The following is a 19,110-nucleotide window of genomic DNA, read 5'->3' on the forward strand; positions in this document are numbered from 1 at the left end:
GTAAACACAGGGTCACAGCACTTACAGAGGTATTTCCTACCTAAATGACTGGAAAGTTCACTCTTCCAGACATTAGGGAGCACTTTGGTGACAATGAGGAAGAGATGCAACCTCAACACAGCATGTTCATGGTGCATTTTTTTAAAAAAGAAACACAAAGACAATAGGAAAAATAGGAAGGAAGAGCATACCTTTCACTACCTTATCCAGATAGTGAGCTTGGGAGATAAAAGACAGGACATTTAAGGTAGGATTGAATAAGTGCATTGCGGCTCTACTACGAGACTGTGCAGGTGCTAGAAAGGCAAAGGAGAGTTTGCTGTGATATGAAAAGAAAAACTTTGATTATGAGGAGAGAAAAAAGGAAGAAGGGTGGAGCATAGCCCTCCTCAGTCACAGAGCTCAAGGAGGCTGCGTTCAGGCATCCAGAAATTCTTGCTCAATAAGATCAGGAAGAGAAACAGGAAAGTTTTCTCTCTATATATTTATGTGTTTATATATATATATATATATGTATATATGCAAAACCATATATATGGCAGAATATTTTAACACTCTGCTCACAACAGGCTTCCTGTATTTTACTGGCTGCTTATCTTTTAATCAGAAAAAAAAAAAAAAAAAAAAGTAATTTGAAAGTGCTCCACCTCACCTGGTTGTCTTATATTTTTCCACTCAAAGAAGTACAGGTCTCCTGTGACCTTACCAGTCTGGGAGAGCCTTTCCCCTGGATCTTGAGAGTAATACCTTGCATTCATACAGCATCCTCTAGCCCCAGATCAAATTTCTTTACAAATATTAAATTAACCTCATGGCAGCTCTACCAGATAGCTAAGTATTAATATACTCATTCCAAGTGGGCTAAAGGCAAAAGAAAAAAAAAAAGTTATGGATGCAGTGGGAGCAGTCATGTGCCTAATTCCCATAGAACAGAATTTGGAAATTTAGAAAACCTCCTTCTAATTGATTTTCTGGAGGCAAACAAAAAGATGGTGGCAAAGACACAAGCAGAAGCCAGGAGCCCTTTCCCAGCCAGCCCTGTGCATGCCAGCAGGCGGCACTCTCTGTCCTAACAGCTGCTCTTTATTAATAAATAAAAGGCTCTGAGACTTGCTTTGCTCTCTTTCATTATCAGCTTCAATGTTACTTGTTCTCTTGTCTGCTCCCTGCAATCTCTCTCTCAGTTGTGCCCTGGTACCCTTTTGAAGAGGATTTTATTTCAGGTTGGTTCATGCTGACTGCCCACCATGGTGGCCACAGCCCTTGCAGGAATTATTTTTCTCTCCTATGAATACACTGTCCTATAAATGCACCCATCAAAGCCCTCCTGTGAGTGGGGTGGGCTGGGAGGATCAGAGCTTATCTAGTGTGGGGCAATTATGAGGTTTCAGACTGAGATGAATTAATTATCCCCGTGCAGTGGTAGTGATGCAGGAAGCATGGCACCACCATCTGTTGGATGGATGTGTCTCTTGGATTTTGACATCCAGAGAAGCCCAACCTGTAAACTTGAGCAGCAGTCACTGTGCAGGTGACAGCAGTGGGAGCAGCTGCCAATCCCAACCACATGTCATGGTTACATGTTCATGTTTTCTTGTAATTTGAAAAATTACTTCTATGGGAATGTTCCATGGTAACATGAATGTCTCTTCTCTAAACCTCTATAGTCTCATTCCCATGCCATACTTCTGACCTTAAATATCATCTTAGTATCTAAAGACATTCCTATGGAAACCATGTTGGCATGAGGCACATGCTGAGGAACTATACAGGGGCTCAGAAGAAAAGTTCCTTTTCCAGTATGTTCTCTGCACTCAAAGCCACCACGCTCAGCTCCATGTCACCACCCTCCTCCTGGAAGCCACTGTCCCTTCAGATCTTCTATGAGGGAAGCCCATATGGGCATTTTTCAGTTGTGAAAATCCTCTCATTTCACCAGCCTGAGCTAACTTGTTTTGTGTTGTCTGGAGCATGTTGGGAAGGACAACACAAGCGTTTCTCTTGGCTCATGGAGAGGCAAGAAGAGAGAAGTGAGAGATGCTGGGGGCAGGTCTTTGGGTAGGACTCCTTCCTCAGCACACTCTTCTTCATTTTCCAAATATTCTTTTTATCTGGCCCATGGTGTGAAGTGGGCAGAGCCTCAGTGAAGTCACTGGAATAAAACTGAGATCACAGGAATTTGAAGGAGAGAGGAAAGCAGCCCTTCATTGCTCAGCCAGTGACGGCACAAGAAGTTTATGCCACAGGGACTGGGAAAAAGCCTTTCTTTGAAGTTCATCTGTGCTTAACATTTACTGTCAAAAAGGCTGCCAAACTACTTAAAGCCAGATTACCTTCAGCTCAATGCAAATTCATGTCAGAACAAAGCAGTAAGCACGCATTTTTTCACTGGCTCCTATAACTATGGCCTCCTCTTTTCCAGGGGCACCCATTCCACCCAGGCAGGGTGGGTGCCAGAGGGAAAACACAGCTCAGCTCCTGCTGCAGATGTTTGAGTGCTGCAGAGAGCTGAATATCTGCTCTGTTGGGCTGAGGGTAGTGAGAACCTTCACCAGACACTAGTAGGCTTATTTTCTATTGGGCTGCACATGGACTAAGCTGCTTTATGGATTTCAATGGTATGAGTGATATGTTAGAAAGGCAGGGAAAAGAGACCAGGATCCACCTGTAGAGTGCCTTGTCTGGATTCCAGCTGCTCCAGCAGAAACCAACAGGGACTGATTACAGCCATGGCTATTCAGAACATCTGTGATTATTTATGCAAGAAGGTTGCTGAAAGGCAAACTTAAAGGGGCAGCTTTCTCAAAAATCAGTTTTGCTAAGTAAAAAAAAAAAAACCAAACAACCCAAACCAACAAACAACAAACCAGCCTGATGGCGCCATGAGCAGAAGCCTGTGTGGGAGGGGCTGTCTGTCTGTCTGTCTGGGCACTTGGCATTGCATGCATCACCAGAGCATGCCAGGACCAGATTTTCAAAAGAGGTTAAGCATGTAGCTTCTGCAGAGATCAATGGGAATTAGGCACTGAGGTGCTCTGAATATCCTGCAATGTAGATGGTGGTCTTGTCTGGAGAGCTAACTGCTGGTCCCTCAGCACTCTAGAGACCCTGCAGGAGGTCAGGTGCAGCAACTGAACTTCAAGGGATGGCTCTGATCTCAAGTCCAGGCTGTTTGAGGATGATGAACATCCCACAGGGAAGCCCCTCTCTGTCATTACTCTTCTAAATAATCCTAATAAGAATCAAAGGATTAAGGGTTATTGCTAGTAAAGTATCATACAGAGAGAGAGATTCACATACCAGATCCAATCTCAATGCAAGGTCTGTGTAGGCATAGTGAAGTCTCCCTTTGTATCTCTGAGATGGGATGCACAGCACCTTGGGCATTACCCAGGCCATAACATCAACTGCAACAAATTTGAGGCCAGGCTGTTACAGCTCTAGGAAGTTTCCGGAGTTTTTTTGTTAAAGCCAGGAATTTTTTCTGGGGTGTTACCTGTGAATCAGTGCCACAGAGTAGATGCCACACAGCTGAGTTGTAATTTGGCCTTTCAGAGCCCTGAGTAAGAGGGTTTATTCACATTTAAAATCAACATTCCTAAACACCACCATGCTCCCTGGATGTAGTTTGGGCCAGAATAGAAGAAAGTTGAATTCTTGCAGTGTTTCTAATGGAGGAAAAATTTGTAATATGCTGGAGAGCCCAGCACAGGAGTCTTGCATTGTGGCTGTTGTCATGGTGATTTTTTTTGTTTTTTTTTTTTCCTTTAGGAAATTAGAGTGAATTGATTTAACCATTCTCCTGGATGTTGGGATTCCTGCAGTTCTATAATCAACTTTCTGTTCTACTCTTTTGCCAGGATGCGCTAAGTTTGCTGAATTAGGATGATGAATGCAAGCTTCTGCATCAATTTCCTGGTTGGGAATTAACTGGGGCTCCTCTAATGAAATTTCTGAACGTGAGCAATCAAGCTCGTATATTTGGTAACATGATTTTTTGTACGAGCAAAATTAATCCACTGGGATCAGAGTTCCCTTGAATACCATAAGAAAGTCTCCTATGACCCACAAAACAAAAGGATTTCTTACTCTCAGACATGCTCAACAGGAAACGGAAAAGTGTCCTTTACTTGTCTCATCCATTTCTACCATGTTACCTGCACACGTGGCAATATTGTTAAAGCATCACTTCAGCAATGGGGTTTTATTCTTCTCAGTGCTAAAGCAAACCAGGCCATGACACAGACAAAAAAAGAATTACTGTCAACAGAACAAGTTGCCATGCAGGGAAATTACACAAGGACAGGGGGGAATGCTTTCCACATACTTAATGTAATTCCAAGTCAATGTCCTTTCATCTGTGCCAATATTACTAGCTTATTACTCCTTCTAAAGCTATTCAATTTTCTTGGATATTTATAACTTTGCCAAATCTCCTTTACGTTCTACACATTTATTCTGAAATATTCTGTAGAAAATATGGTTTACAGCTTCAGAGCCATGAGAATGTGTACAAAGTTATTGCTAAATCACCATGCAACAAGATGAGGAGGAAAGTGAAAAGAAACAGAATTGCTCCAGTACTCTAAGTATTAAAGAATTATTCCTAAACCAAGGTAGCTCTGCAACAAGAAGGCAGCACCACACAAAACTATGGTGCACAGTAGGATAATCTCAGTGCTGACTACATTGCAGGGCTGACCTTTATACTTAGAGTCAGGAATATCACAATTAATGGGGTAAATATAATTACTATGAAAGATGAGAGCTCCTTGTTTGAAAAAAATCCAGGCATACCAGTACTGTGGAGAAATATCATATACCAAACTAGTGGCATTTTGGTTTTGCAGCAAAACTAATAAAATGGCACTGAGGGTATGAATCAGGTTTTTTTGTGCATAAATGACTTTCATACAGAAGTGTCACCTGCATTTGGAACCCTTTGCTGATCCTTTTTTTTTTTTTTTTTTTTTTTAGGACCCTTTCATGGGTCTGTATTGCTTTCCAAATCAAAGTACTTGAACACAAGGCTACAATATATTATAGAAACATAGAATTCCAATTATCACAGGACTGCTGTCTTTTCATTTTAAAGTCATTTAAGAGAGGAAGATTTTTTTTTAAGACCTTCCTCATGAAAAGAAATGAAAGCTGCTAGGAACATAGTAAAGAAAACAGAGTATAATGTCTAATGAGACAGAGGAATTTTTAAGAGCTAGATATTTTTCATTAGAGGATGCATGTGGAGATCATAATGTGGTAGAGTGACATTAGCATAAATAAATGATAAGTAGAATTGAGCCACAGATATGGTTCATACCATTATTCTAATGCTGGAATTAAGCTACTGTGAGCAGGCTCCATTCCCTCTCTGTCTTTGTGTGTTCAAACTTACCTAGTATTCAAGGAAAAAAAGTGATGTGGACATATAATTAAATATATAATTCACTTGGATAACTATGCTGGCATTTATCAAGGTATTGCTACTGGCTAATTTTGATGTAGTGTGATTTATATGCATTGTGGTGTAATGAAAGCAACATAGAGATATATTCTCTTATCTTTAAAAGAAGTTGATTAAACCAAAATGACTGGAGGAGAATTCTCACTCTGGAGTATCTCTTCTAAGGAAAGTGAAATTTTTCAGGTCCACACAGGCATTGTTGGGAGCAAACCTGGATTCAGTCATTTAGTATTCCATTAGCATATAATAAATGGCATCTGGGGAGTTTTAATGCTACTGATTTTACAGTATGACTACAGAATAGGGACTAAAATGGTTGAATACATGACAGTCAAAAAAAAAAAAAAACAAGGGAAAATGCATCAAGTAGTTAAGTGAGATGAAGAAGGAAGGTAAAGCCAAGCCAGTTCATTAATGATGCTGCAAATTTTTAATGTGGGAACTGCGCCTCTTTGCATGATTTCAGCATATTGGTATCACCTTTTTATTAATAATAAACATAAAACTGAGAGCTGAAGTGCCAGGTGAGGAATACAGAACCAAAGAGAAAGGAAAATGAAATGGTTAGAAAGGTAGCAGAGCAGACAAAGGATAAGCAAGAGAGTGTTAAATGCCAGCCAGAAGTAATCTGACTGTGGTTTCCTCTGTCATGCAGGCAAGCAAAGTGGCAGTGTAAATAATGGAGCAAATAAAGGGAACAAAAACTTTCAGTCAGATGCATGTGTTTGAAAATGCTGTCGCCATAGTAGAGAGCAGCGTTGGAGGCCACAGAAAGACCTTTTGAGATAGGCAAAGCAGGGTGTTTTTAAAAACATCTAGCTGTTATTTGACTCCTTGTGTCTATAAGATCAAACAACGCATAGGTGTACTTTTAGTCTGACAATAAAAAAATTAGAGAGCCACGTCATAACAAATGAAAGGACATTTTTTTTTCTTCTTCCCACATGAAAATGTATGATGTCAGAACTTGAAATCCAAGAACAAAGGTGCTCATGCTACACTAAGTCACACATATCCAATTCAGCATGCGCCTTTTTTTTTTTTTTTTTCCCTCCCTGATTATCAATAATTCTTTGAAAAGCAGTCGGTTTTTCTTTCTCCCTACCAATAGTGCAGTGCTCTCCATTCCAGCCTGGGCTGCATTCACACTTGCCATCCCGACATGTCCCGTGCTCATTGCAGCGTGGGTGACACGCTCTCTGATCACAGGCTGTGCCCATCCATCCCTCCTCGCAGCGGCAGGTGCCCCCGACACAAACGCCGTGTCCTCCGCAGTCTGCTGCACAAATCTCTGTGGGAGAGAAGAGAAGAGAGAGGAGGGGAGATGGGTGGAGAGAAGGGGAAGGGAGAAAATCCAGAATGTTATTGTTCAGAAAAGCAGCCACACTTCACTACCTCGCCTTGCGGGGCAAAGAAAAGAATTCCTGGAGCTCATAAGACTAATCCTTCCTGACAATAAGAACCTAATAGGTAGATTACAAAAAAGAGATGGACGTGGATTGCAGAGGTCTGCTGTGATTGATCCTCCTATTTGCTTTCTAATTCTCTTGCACTCCTTGAGCTTTTGTTGATCACTGAATCCGAAGGAAAAGGATCTTCCAATAAACAGAACAAAAGTCACATTTAATTAAAATCTGGTTAAGTGTGGAAACAATGTGCAGATAAACTACTAATGCTAAAGTTAAGTGCTGGCAAAGCCTGTTTATGGCTTGCTAACCCACGGTCCCAGGGATGGAATTTACTAAAACCCTTCTTCTCTCTTTAAAATGAATACAAAATATTTGTATTTCTACTGATTCTGCACATCTGCTATTTCTTTTTTCTACCATCCTATTAAAAATCCCCACTTGGGTATTTGGAGGTACCACTGTGTTCTCTTACTGAGCTATGTGAGATGGAGTTTATAGGATGGTGCTTGTTCCATCTGTGGATCACAGATGGGCATTTTGGTACTTACCTCCAAAAAAGAGAAGAGCTAAAGTACACTGACTTTTCAGAGGTTCTGGCCTTCCCACCCTCCATGAGCCCCAGCAGGCATGATAGTTTATATACAGAGAGTATTTTGGCCCAGCACTAGACTTTTGGCTAAAACCTTTCACGCCCTTGGCATGAATTTAGGAGACTTCGTGATTCATCTGCACTGCATGTTCTGGAAAAATTGAGACTTGGTAGAGAACAGGTGCCCATGAGTCAGGTGTAAAAGTGCCTGTTACCAGCATTACTAGAGAGGACTGATTTCAAGGGAAAAACTAAAACCAAATCCTGATGTGGGGTTACACTGAAGATGAAATGAAATGAGTGCATTTCTTCATCTTCAGGCTCATCACCTGACCATGACCACACTCTTTTCAGTTAGAGGAGAGGGAATTCAGAGTAGATTTCAGAATATTGGGTCTTCCTTCTTCTCTCTGATTTCTGCCTGGTTTGTTCAAATTGGATCAAACTTTTCCAAATGTTTTGGACTCAAGCCCTCCAGTTGCCTGAGCCATTATACAGATTGTATAGGGCAGGGACACACTTTCCTCTGGGGGTAGTGGAGAGATGATGCAAATGGAAGAAACCCTGTGCAGAGTTGGGCTGGAAACCCAAAAATGGGTACCAGGACACTCTGCAGAGCACATTTTCTCTGCTTCCCCAGCTTAGTACCCAAGACTGATATCTCAGACACCAGCCCATCTCCAGTGCCTCTCTTTGTGCCTCTAAGTGTATTAAGTGCAGGATTCATTTGTGGTGGAAGGGTGACTGGTATTATACAAGACATTTACTTTGGGTCACTGGCTGCACATAAAATATTCAAAATTACTCAGCCTGCATTAACATCACACCTGACTGAAATTCAGCTTTGCTTATGCTGGCTTTACTCTTTTGCTAATTAATACCACCAGTAACAGGGAGATAGGGAACTTCTGACATGCTCTTGGTACTGAATTACAGCATCCACTTCAGTCCTGGAGTAAACTTTTGAACCACAGCACAGAACTGGAAGGTCTTCAGCTTCTTATATTGAAATGGATCCTTGTCTCCAAAGATCAGGGAGTTCTTTAGACAGTGATAACTATGATACTACTAATAATAATAATGCTTTGTAGGTCTAGAAAAAACCTCTAATTTTCCAAGTACAACATGAACATGATACTCATGGCTTACTGCACAGCTCAGGGTGGTTCAACAGCTTCTAGTTCATCTCCATTTTCTGCAGTCTTGGATGTCTCCAAAACCTCTCAAACATTTAGTCCTCTATATTCAAATCTCTAACGAGAAAACTCTGCAGTTCAAATATGCTTAAGACCTTCAGGAATCTTTCTGTCCCATTTAGAGTCAAACTTGCAAAAAAATTTGAGCACACTGGGTGCCCAAACCAAGGATGCTGCAAGCACCACTTGCTGCCTAAAGGCAACAGAATCAAATTTAGGCTCTCTGGGAAGTCAGAAGTTACACTATCACGACATGGCTGAGGAAGGACTTTTGAGTTGCTGTCATAAGTTTTTACTTTTCATTTGGCACTGAGAGAGAGATTTTCACAGCTTCTGGATGAGAGGGAGGTAATTTACTACAGTGCCCATTATGAGCATAAGGGATGGGCAATTACTGACTTATTAAAGGGTTGGAGCCCGGTGTGCTTTCTACCCCTTTTCTCAACTGCCTGGCAGCACTGCAATCGAGCGTGGGCTGGTCCTGTGAAAACACAGGACCTGGAATTTGGCTAATGTTGCAATAAAGCTGAACTGGAAAAAAATAAATAAAAAGCTCTCCTTGGATGACCTGATGAACAAAGTCTGGGGGAGGACAAAGGAAAGTGCATATGAAAAAAAAAAAAAGGCTAGATTTATGGTACTAAAATTTCAGTAAGCTGAGAAAAAACACACTGCGAAAAATACAAAGCCTGAATTGCTGGCATTTAAGCCCAAATTAGAAAAGTATTGCTGTAGCCTCTGGTGCTTCCCAGCAGTCTTTCACCACAGGTCTAATCTAGTGTTGGCCTGAAACAACTACTGGGTTATTGGTTTACATTCTTTATTCACATGTGTTGAGCTTTGTACCTCAAAATATTAAATAACATGTAATTTTTCTTGCTCCCAGTTCACTGAGCAATCCAGAGAGAACCAGCTCAGTTACTTCACATCTTTTGTTATCTCCCATTCCTCAGCTTTGACCTTTAGGGTCCCAACTCTCAATGGGGACAGTAATGGTATCCTCAAGTCCAGTGATGTGCACTGTGAATAACCTCCAGTGCTGACTGGGAAGCTCTGAAATTCCAAAGAGGCAAATATCTCCTGCAATGAACAGGAAAATTGGCATCTTGGAGGACTTGGTCTCTTGTGACTCTGAAGACATGTGACTATCTTAAGGACTTTCCTATTATATACCTAGAATTTTATCTTTGGTTTGAGAATGTTAATGAGTCTGACTGACTCATTAACCAGTGGTTATTTTTTATGTTGTTATTTCTGTCTTGACAGGTGAAGTAGAAAAGGCATAAGGACCTAAAGTGATGGGTCTACAGGTATATGTGAACTCTGTGACAGGCATGGGAGCTCCGAGATGTCCTGATATTCACTCTTGTGTCCTGTTGATAAGTCAGGGAAATGACAGTAGGTCAGACATCTAGAGGTTAGTGATGCAGGAAAAAAAAGTAGCAACAAAGGGAAGCTATTTTGAGTGATAGTCAGAAGCCCTTCTTGGAGTTATTCAAAGGAGTGAAATTCGGATAATGGAGTGACACTCAAAAATGGTCAAAAGATTCTGAAAGGCAGAATCTCTGTGGAGTCATTTCTATGAAAAGGGATGGAAAACGGGGACATTTTTTCATCTCAACTGAAATATTTCTCAGACAACGTGCTGCCAAGGAACAGTTTTGCACATGCAGGCCAGGGACAAGCACTGAATGATCTAAAACCAAACAGATCCTAGGCTAACACAGCAGAGGAACACTGGGAACATTTTGGGCTTCATCTCCTACCCAGCTGAGACCCCAGCCATACCACCACCCCCACAAGCAAGAGAGTGCAGCCTCCACGTTATGAGTGCATAAATTCATAGATGTTGGATGTAGAAGATGGTTTGGATTCCTAAGCCCCAAGAGCTGCAATAAAGACCCTCAGCTGTGGAAAACATTTGTGAAGCAAAGTACTTGCGACAGGCTCCCTAAAATGTAGTTTAATTATTTCTGACAGTGAACCAGGAGCCAGGAATTCTCAAATCTAAATCCTCTATTTAGCTGCCAGTTTAAAGATAGATGGGAACCATATAATTTAAGCAGCCTTACACATCCTCCTGTACTCCTGGCCCTTTATAACATGGTGCTCTTAAATACTCACAGGTTTCTAATGGGTGATTAAATAGTCAGAGTAGCTTTTACTTTTCTGGTGGCACTCAAAGAAATGATCAAAATGGATTTCAGATTAAGTTTCCTCTTTAATACAGGTCTTTTTGGGGAGCTCAAGGCGACTAAGGCTGATTTACAGAAAAGGGCAGGTGAATAATTTCTTCGTTATTCGGTCCCAGGGACAGAATTTGCTACCTCTGTTCTTATTACAAGCTTCCTTTTTTTTGGGTCCATTTCCCAAGTCTGTTGTTAAAATTAGAGGACATGATTAGCTACCATCTGAGCTGCATAAGCAAATGAGAAGTAAAGCTTTTAATTCTCCTATTACAGCATTCATAGACTGGCCAGCTGCACTATATTGCTCCTGCCTATTTAAGCTTAGTTAGAACACTGTGCTTGTGCATAAAAGACCTGCCTGTTAAATATTTTCACACCAGCTGTTCCCAAAAGGTGACTAAATATTTCCTTTCATCTTTAATCACTTCCACTGTTTGTATGAACAGCTTAGCCATTCCTTTTCCTTTCCCAGAGGTCCATTGTCTTTTACTTTGTCTTGCCATACAGCTCTCAAAGCCTCCTGTAGTTCCTTGAAGGAAGGGAATCTCCTGAGCAAATCTGGTGCCCAGTTCTAAAAGCAAATATGGGGCTTAATGTACTCAAAAAGTACAATCAGCCCATGCACCTCTGTGGGAAATATGTGGATTTTGAGTAATAGCCTGGATTTTGCTCCCTGACACTTGCACTTAACCTGGGGCACTCATGGATGTTAACTGGGTCATGAATGCAAGGTCTTATCTAAGGAATCAAGTTCACTTCTACTCTACCATCTGGGTTTTTGCAGTATTACTGTTTGGGACTTGTGTCTTCCACTGTCTTGATTTCACCTTGTGAAATGTCACACTACTACATGAAGAAGTGAACTGATCCCAGTTGCTCTCTGTGGATCAAGGAGGAAAGACAAGTAGATCCAGAGGGCAATTCACTGGAAACCTCTTTCATAGAGAAATTCTGGAGCAGACCATGCTCAAGGCATTGTTGAGCTTCAGGTGGTTCTCCCAGGGGTCACAGGTTCATCATAAAACACCATCCTTAGAAAAGAATGATACCATTCCATCAGGAGTCTGGTTGGTTTTCATGTAATTAATAAAAAATAAATGATCCATCTTCACTTTCAGGACCTGCTCTATTCATCACTGTTCACTCCCATCTGGAACAAGCCCATGAGCCTAGTTTTTAAACAAATGTCTCTTTTTCCTCATTATCCCCTCAATATTGTAGGAGAAATTTCTCTCTGGTTTGTATAGGCTGTCTTAGAATTCCTCAAGGCTCTCTTAAAAAACCCTAATCCACCTTAAAATCTACCCAAAATCTTGACAATGGCTGCTGATGTGCCTTAGCTTCTGCATATTGCATCAAAATTGTGTTGTAATTTTACTCTGCACCTACCAGGAGATCTCTGCCTGTTGTTCACCTAATGCTTAAGAATCTCAGCTATCTGAGGCCAAGATTATCCCTTTTGTTCTGCATTTGCCAGGTGTAGTGAGGTCACAGTCCATTAACAGCACTTCAGAAGTAAGAATACCAAAGCAATTACTCATCCAAATAAAAACCTTGTACCTGATTCTTTCTTTGTTGTTGTTTTGGTTTGGGTTTTTTCCATATCCTGCTGAAAACTGACCCAAATCTGTCCCCCTAAGAATAAAAAGTCTGCTATGTTGCCTTTGATATTTCAGAAGAAAAGTGGAAAATAGAAGCCTATCAAACACCATCCACAAGTGTAATGCTTTGTTCATGCCCATTTTTAATTGATAGAACAGACACAGCAGCTTCCAAAACAGGAAGTGGCATAATCCAGAATTTCATATTATTTTCACATTACATTAAATAATTGGGTTGGGAAAGGGATAATGATGTCAATTTGTGCTTCATTCATGGCAAATCCATTTTTTCATGTTTACCCCTATCCCCTCAAAATCCTAAAATTGGCTTGACAACAGTTTAAAGCTTTCCAGCTTAAAGAAGAGCAATGCAGATGAGAATTTTACTTTAGCATTCATGTGATGCAGAATCAGAGATTTAGCTGCTTCTGACCTGCCTGCTAAATCCTTTAATAAATATGGATTTAGTGCTAAAATATAAGATCAGGTAAAATTGCTCAGAGCTTCCTGAAAACTGGAACAGTTCCACTGACCTTCAACATATTAATAGAAAATTTAATAATTAAAAATCTGCATTAGCTGGGATTTTCCAGTTTCGAGTTGGCTCATCTGAGGCAATTTCCAGACCCAGACAGTTTTTTCCAGAGAAAAAGCACAGGAGAGAGGCTCTGCAGAGAGCTAAAAGGCTGAGTTTGGTGAGGAGCTAAGCCTTGATTTTCACAACCTGCATTTGCTTCAGAAGGCAAATTATGGGGAATACATGGGAAAAGTATGTAATATATAGATATGGATGGAAAAATCAGAAGGTTCATGATCAGCATGATTTAGATAGCAGTGAAGTGCTAAATGTGTTCTACATAATGAAACATATTTTGCAGTGTTATGAAACTCTCACTTATGTGATTTGATAAATGTAGTGACATATGAACTCCCCTGCTGGAACTAAAGAATACATAAAGCTCATTACCTTTTAAAACCATCCTTTTAACAGATGTTATAAGGAAAGGTTCAACCTAAGGAGCAAGACAAAACCCGAAAGGACAGATCTGAATATTCTGTCCTTGTCAGTAACAAATCTGTAGCATGAAATCCTCTGAAAACCATCCTGTTAAGTAGCACCTGGGGAACAGTTGTGCAACTCATGTCAGTGTCCCTAATTGAAGGTCCTGGGTTTTTGTCTTCAGACATCATGTCCTAAATGCAAGGGCTGCATAATTGAATGCCTTTTGACAAATAATTGGTTTACTTATTTTTAAACCATACATAAATTATGTAAATATTACTAATGTAGAAGTTATTATTAATGTCAATAAATACAAAAACTGTTTGCCTTCATGAATGTAACTAAATTTCTGGTACTGAGACAATTATGCACTCCACCCCGGGATCTCACTGCATTTTACATAGCTCAGCAAACTGAATGTATCTGAAAGGTAACAGTAATTTCTTTTCTCTCCATGGACGAGGAAATCAAGATTAAAGAATGCTCTCCAGAGACTGAAAATTAATCCATCAGCTTTGCTCTCATCCCTCATCAGGAAGAACACTGACCTTCAGTGATGGTTTTGAAATGTGATTCGGGACACCTGAGCTGAACACCTACTGAAGGTGTTCAGGACACCTACTGAAGTAGGGGAAGTCACTTACTGAAAAAGCCCTGAAGAGGCTCCTGGAGTTCCTGCACTGAGGAACATATATCCTGCTTTATGGCATGACCCTAACCAGGATTCCTAGTTGGTCTGAATGCTGATTGTTGCCTGGCTCTGCAGAAGGAGGACTGAGTAAAGGTCTTCCATACACGTGCAGAAAGGTTGGGTGTACCCAAAGGATTTATAAAATGAGTGCATGACAGAACTGGAGAGAGTTTTTAGTCTAAGCAGTTGAGCTGGCTTAGCTGTCTATCTCTAGGAGAAGGGCTGGTGGAAATTCCTAATAAAAGGAAATCCTCATCGCTGGCCATCACTAGATGCAAAAGATTAACCACATTTCAGCCCTTTACCCCATTTTCCTCCTGGTATTTAGTACCTTGCTTGCATAAGAGGCTTTGTGTTTAACTGAAAGGCTTCTGCAAATCCCTTTCTAGGTCTCATTTTCCTCTGGAGATTCAAATCAAGAATCCAGGGAACTCTGAACTGCCTAACTTGGAAATGAAGAGTGCACAGAGCAGCTGCTCACCTGGTGATGAGCAGATCCAGGAGATCTGTCCAATAACTGACCTGGAACCCACCTTCCATCTCTCAAATGAGTACTGAATGAGTTTGGTACAGTGATATCCATCAGGTGATAGATGGGTGTCCTCCTAGACTGAGCCTCTTACTCTACAAATATACAGCACTTACCACAATGGGACTCTTGGGAGGTCTTGCTAGAAATAGTAAGAACTAAAGCAGTCATTAGCAACCCCTGTGCTAATGGATCACAGCTCTTACCCAATCTGTGCAGTTCACAGTACACAGTGGTACAGTTGGGATGCAAAAAAAAAAAAAAAAAAAAAAAAGAAAACTTCTACAAAAAAAGAAAAAAAGAAAAAAGTTAAAACAAAAAAAAAAAAAAGAAAACTTCTATGTGTAATTTCACCTTGCTTCATATTTGCATAAAGGTTTTCCAGCTCCTGTCTGAAAAGCTATAACTCTGTGAGACAAAAATCCATTAAACCCATCTGCTGCCTTTTACCAGCCTCTGGTTTCTACAATATTTATACCCTATTTTCAACCTTGCCTTAAATGCTAGAGATTGACCACTGCGTTGGGTCTAAAGCATCTTCTCTATGGCTGTGATTTACTATTGTACTCATGTCAATCTTCCCTTTATTTATTATTCTGAACTTTATTTTAAACTGTCTCTTGGAAGTTGAATAGCAGGACATGAAATGCCAGGTATTGATGGACTTCAGTCTTGGAGCTGAGATTTGTTGAACAAAAATAAATATCCCAAAGTGCAGGATTATGGCTTTCTCTTTGATGCTTAATTGGATCTCTCTGTTTTTCTGGGATGTGAGTTAAAGCTTCCCAGAGAAGAAACAGTTCCTAATGTATCAAATGAAGTTTCTAACAAGGATTCTTGTCAGGACTGATTTTCATTTCCTCTCTTTATCCATAAAGAGGAGATAATCTGACAGCAGAAAAGCCCTTTGGTCATGCTTACAAGTCATTGACAAGAGCTAATTTCTTTTCCAATTCTGTAGAGTTCAGTTTTTCTAAAATAAATTCAACAGAGCATTTTCAAATATGCATATTGAAGTAACCACAAGCTTGATTTGCTTGAGATTCCCAATATTTGGAGCTCAGCACTACTATACAGACAGTCCCAACATGGTTTTCTTTTTCTTCAGACAGCATTGCACCAAGGAACTTCAACATTTTATTGTTATTCATATTTTTCAGAAGAAGACTGTGTCTGCTGTGCTGTCCATATGCCTCAATACCAGTCTGGAAGGATCACCTTCACAGGAAAGTAGTAAAGCTCTCTCCAAAGACCTTTCAGAACTTTCATCTGTCAAGATCACTAGAAAGGTGCTCATTAGTGCAAATTGTGATGATAGTTTTTAGGGTATGAACATCTTGCAGCTTGGAAGGGGGCAGAGAAGCTATACTGAATCCAGTGCATTCTCCTGCAGTTACTGCACCATGGATTTCTGCCCTTCAGTAGCCACTGAATCAGTGTATAATGATTAATTATTAATTTTTCTTGCTTGTTTTTAGGCTACTCAGTTTTACTGGTCCCTAGTTTGTTTTCCCTATTATTCCATCTCAGCCATTCTAAAATGGGATGAAATGTGATTTGATGAAGCTGAAAACATGCAATAAACCTTTACAGAAATTCTAATTGTGATGAGATCCAGTTGGGTCAGAGTGTATTGTCCCAGTTGCAGGAGCTACCCACCAACACCAGAAGAGAAATGACTGAAAAGCAAGTGGAGAAGCTATGACATGGAACTTATGAACATCCTTGCTGAGCTAAATGAATGTGGTATGAGTGGACAGAGTTGATCCATCCTAATCAAGACAGACCCTGTGTCCTGGTTTGGGCCAGGATGAAGGTGATTTTCTGTCTTGTACTTTTGCTTTCAGCTCAGTCTCTTGTAAGCAGCTGCACTGCTGAAATGAACAGCAAGTTTCTCAGGCAGTGGCTGCTGCTGGGATTGATCCCACTCCATGGTTATAGTTCCAGCTGGAGCCTGGGGTGCAGAACCAGGGACACTGCTCAACTCTGAGGAATATTTTGCCCTTCAAGAGGAATAAAGAGGTCCCACCTGAACCCCTCCTTTGGGGAGGAACAGACAAGAGAGAGGCCAGAATTGACCAAACAGAGTATTCCATCCCATCCACCTCATACTCAGGATAAATTAGAGGGATCACAAGGGTCAAACCCCTTCCTGCTTCTCCTTCTTCCCCTGTCCCTGTTTGCTTGAGCATCCTGGGAGGATCCCATCCATTCCTCTGCCTGTGCTCCTGATCCATCCCAGCCTGAATCTGTGTGTTCCTGCCTCCAGCTCCCAACTGCTGCTGACTCCAGGATTCCAGCCTGGATTTTCCCAGGGCTGCCCTGCAGCCTCGGTGGTGTCGTGAGAGTTATTGGGGGAAAGGGAGGAAGACCATGGGATCAATTTTCCTGTATATTTGCATAGATTTAGTAATTTTCCTATTTATCATTACTGTTCCATTAAAGCTGTGTAGTACAGTTTCCAACCCATCAGTCTCTCTCCCTTATTCTCTCTCCTTTCTTTATCAGGGAGGAGAGGGGGGATTAATAGAGAGCAGCTGTTAATTGGTTTAATTGCCAGGCCAGTGTTAACCCCTGACACCCTGACTACACAATAATAGCCACTCTGCTGCTATTCCACCTATATTCTGGTAAAAAAAAGGAATATTCAGAAGCAGAGATCTAAACTTAAAAATCTAAGAGGATGTCTATACCATCTTCTCTGAGTTGGTTACAAACTGATAGGCCAAACTTACTGACTGTCATATATCTTCAATTCAAAAGCTGCACAACTGCCACAGAGCAATTCTAAGACTGCAGAAATATACAGATTACTACAGTTCTGGAAGCATGACCTATTCCATGCAGTGACTATAACATTCCAGATTCTCATCTCCCTTGATCAACTGGTTTTACCTCCAGAAGAAAATGCAGAACCAGTTCAAGTCACTCTTGCAGGACAGCCAGTAGTTTTGTTCTCAGTGACAGCTGGATTACTGGGTCAAAGAAGTGACTTAATATTGTTTAAAAAAGCAGCAACTTCATGACAGACTCTACTGTAGAGGAAGGGGATAAATTATGACCAGCCACCATGTTGGTGTAATATATGTCCAAAAATTACTCTAAGGCTCATTCTTTCAAAAGTAAAGTCAGAGAATAAGCCAAAGTTTGGTCATCTGAGACTCCTGTGTTTTTGGGGATAAATGCAAACATGCTAATTGCTTACCCATCCTCAAAACATGCTATTTTAACAGTAGCCTGCTTTACCCATGGAATTTAACAGCTTGTTGTGGTGCTGTGAAGCATCTATTCTTAGAATTACCCAAATTAACATCAGCCCCACAGAGTCTGGTACATCGTTGCTGTTTTCAGTCAGAAAAGTCCACAACACAAAGCACAGCTGATCCAAACAAAAGAAGTTTTGAGCTCATGATGTGACTGCTGAGGTCACATTTGGAGCTGGGGAAGGATATGGAGGTAAAACTGGCATGCTAGGAATTCAATCTAATTGTTGTAGAAAACAAATAGGGAATAGAATGGTCTACCCATTGCCCTTTGAGGAGGTCCACAAATTCTCACTGATGCTGGAACAGCTGATATGAGAGAAAGAAGCTTTTCTCATCCCAGTATGCCTAAGGTCAGTGAAGACCAGGGACTGCTTGTTACACCACCAGGCATCACTGTGCTCAGCCTGAGACATGATGTAATCTGAGCAGATGTTTTGTGATCTAATGGTCAGAGCCAGACTGATGATATCACCATTTCCACTGGCGTTGGCCAACTTTGAAATGACAGCTAACATGCAAGTTTTCAGCTCCTTCCCTTTCTCCCTTGGTCATTGTGTCTGACCAAGACTGCAGGAGCTTCTGGAAGAGAGAAGTGGCTAAAAGTAAGATCCTAAGCAGATCCTGAAGCTGACTGAAGTTTGATGGATCTCTAGCTAGCCAGAGAAATGTGCTAAGACAATTTCTCCCATCAGACTGTAAGTCAGAATACGTAGTTAAAAAATAAATTGCACTTTCTATCTTATTTGTATTTTTCTCCTCCCTTTAGCATGACTTTTTCATCTTCTGATGACCAAGAACTTTGGGCTTTTGAAGAATTGGACTCCCCATAAATATCTTGGCTACTGCCTTTTTTTGTACATCACATCTGAGGACTCATGCACATTTTCAATAAACAAAAGGAAAGGGACTAAGAGGGTATTCAAATGAAAGCCTTCCTGAATAGTTTTATTTCAAGTGTTTTGGCTGGTTTTACTCTTTTACTGCACCTTTATTTAAAATTTTAAGTTTATTTTCTCATTCTTCCCCAGGCTTTAATTTTAAGACAAATCCACAATCTCTTGGACATTAAAGGTGGACCTAGTCTGTAGTAAGGTAAATGACAAGCCTGTGTCATGTGACAGCTGATGTAATACCCATCTTTTACAGGGACATTTTTCCCCCTTAAAGAAGAAA

The 19,110-nt window shown here is 40.7% G+C and overlaps 1 protein-coding gene across 8 annotated transcripts in view; it reads right to left on the reverse strand.

Annotated features, from left to right (window-relative positions):
- Window positions 1–19,110, reverse strand: part of TENM4 (teneurin transmembrane protein 4) — a 587,599-nt gene that overhangs the window by 112,609 nt on the left and 455,880 nt on the right. For all 8 annotated transcript variants that reach the window (XM_071729185.1, XM_071729662.1, XM_071729348.1 and 5 more), the window contains one exon: window positions 6,570–6,755. In XM_071729185.1, the coding sequence (XP_071585286.1) occupies window positions 6,570–6,755 (186 nt within the window). The remainder of the gene's footprint in view (window positions 1–6,569; window positions 6,756–19,110) is intronic.

This window comes from Heliangelus exortis, chromosome 1 (genome assembly GCF_036169615.1).
Source record: "Heliangelus exortis chromosome 1, bHelExo1.hap1, whole genome shotgun sequence".
In the NCBI taxonomy this organism is placed as follows: domain Eukaryota; kingdom Metazoa; phylum Chordata; class Aves; order Apodiformes; family Trochilidae; genus Heliangelus; species Heliangelus exortis.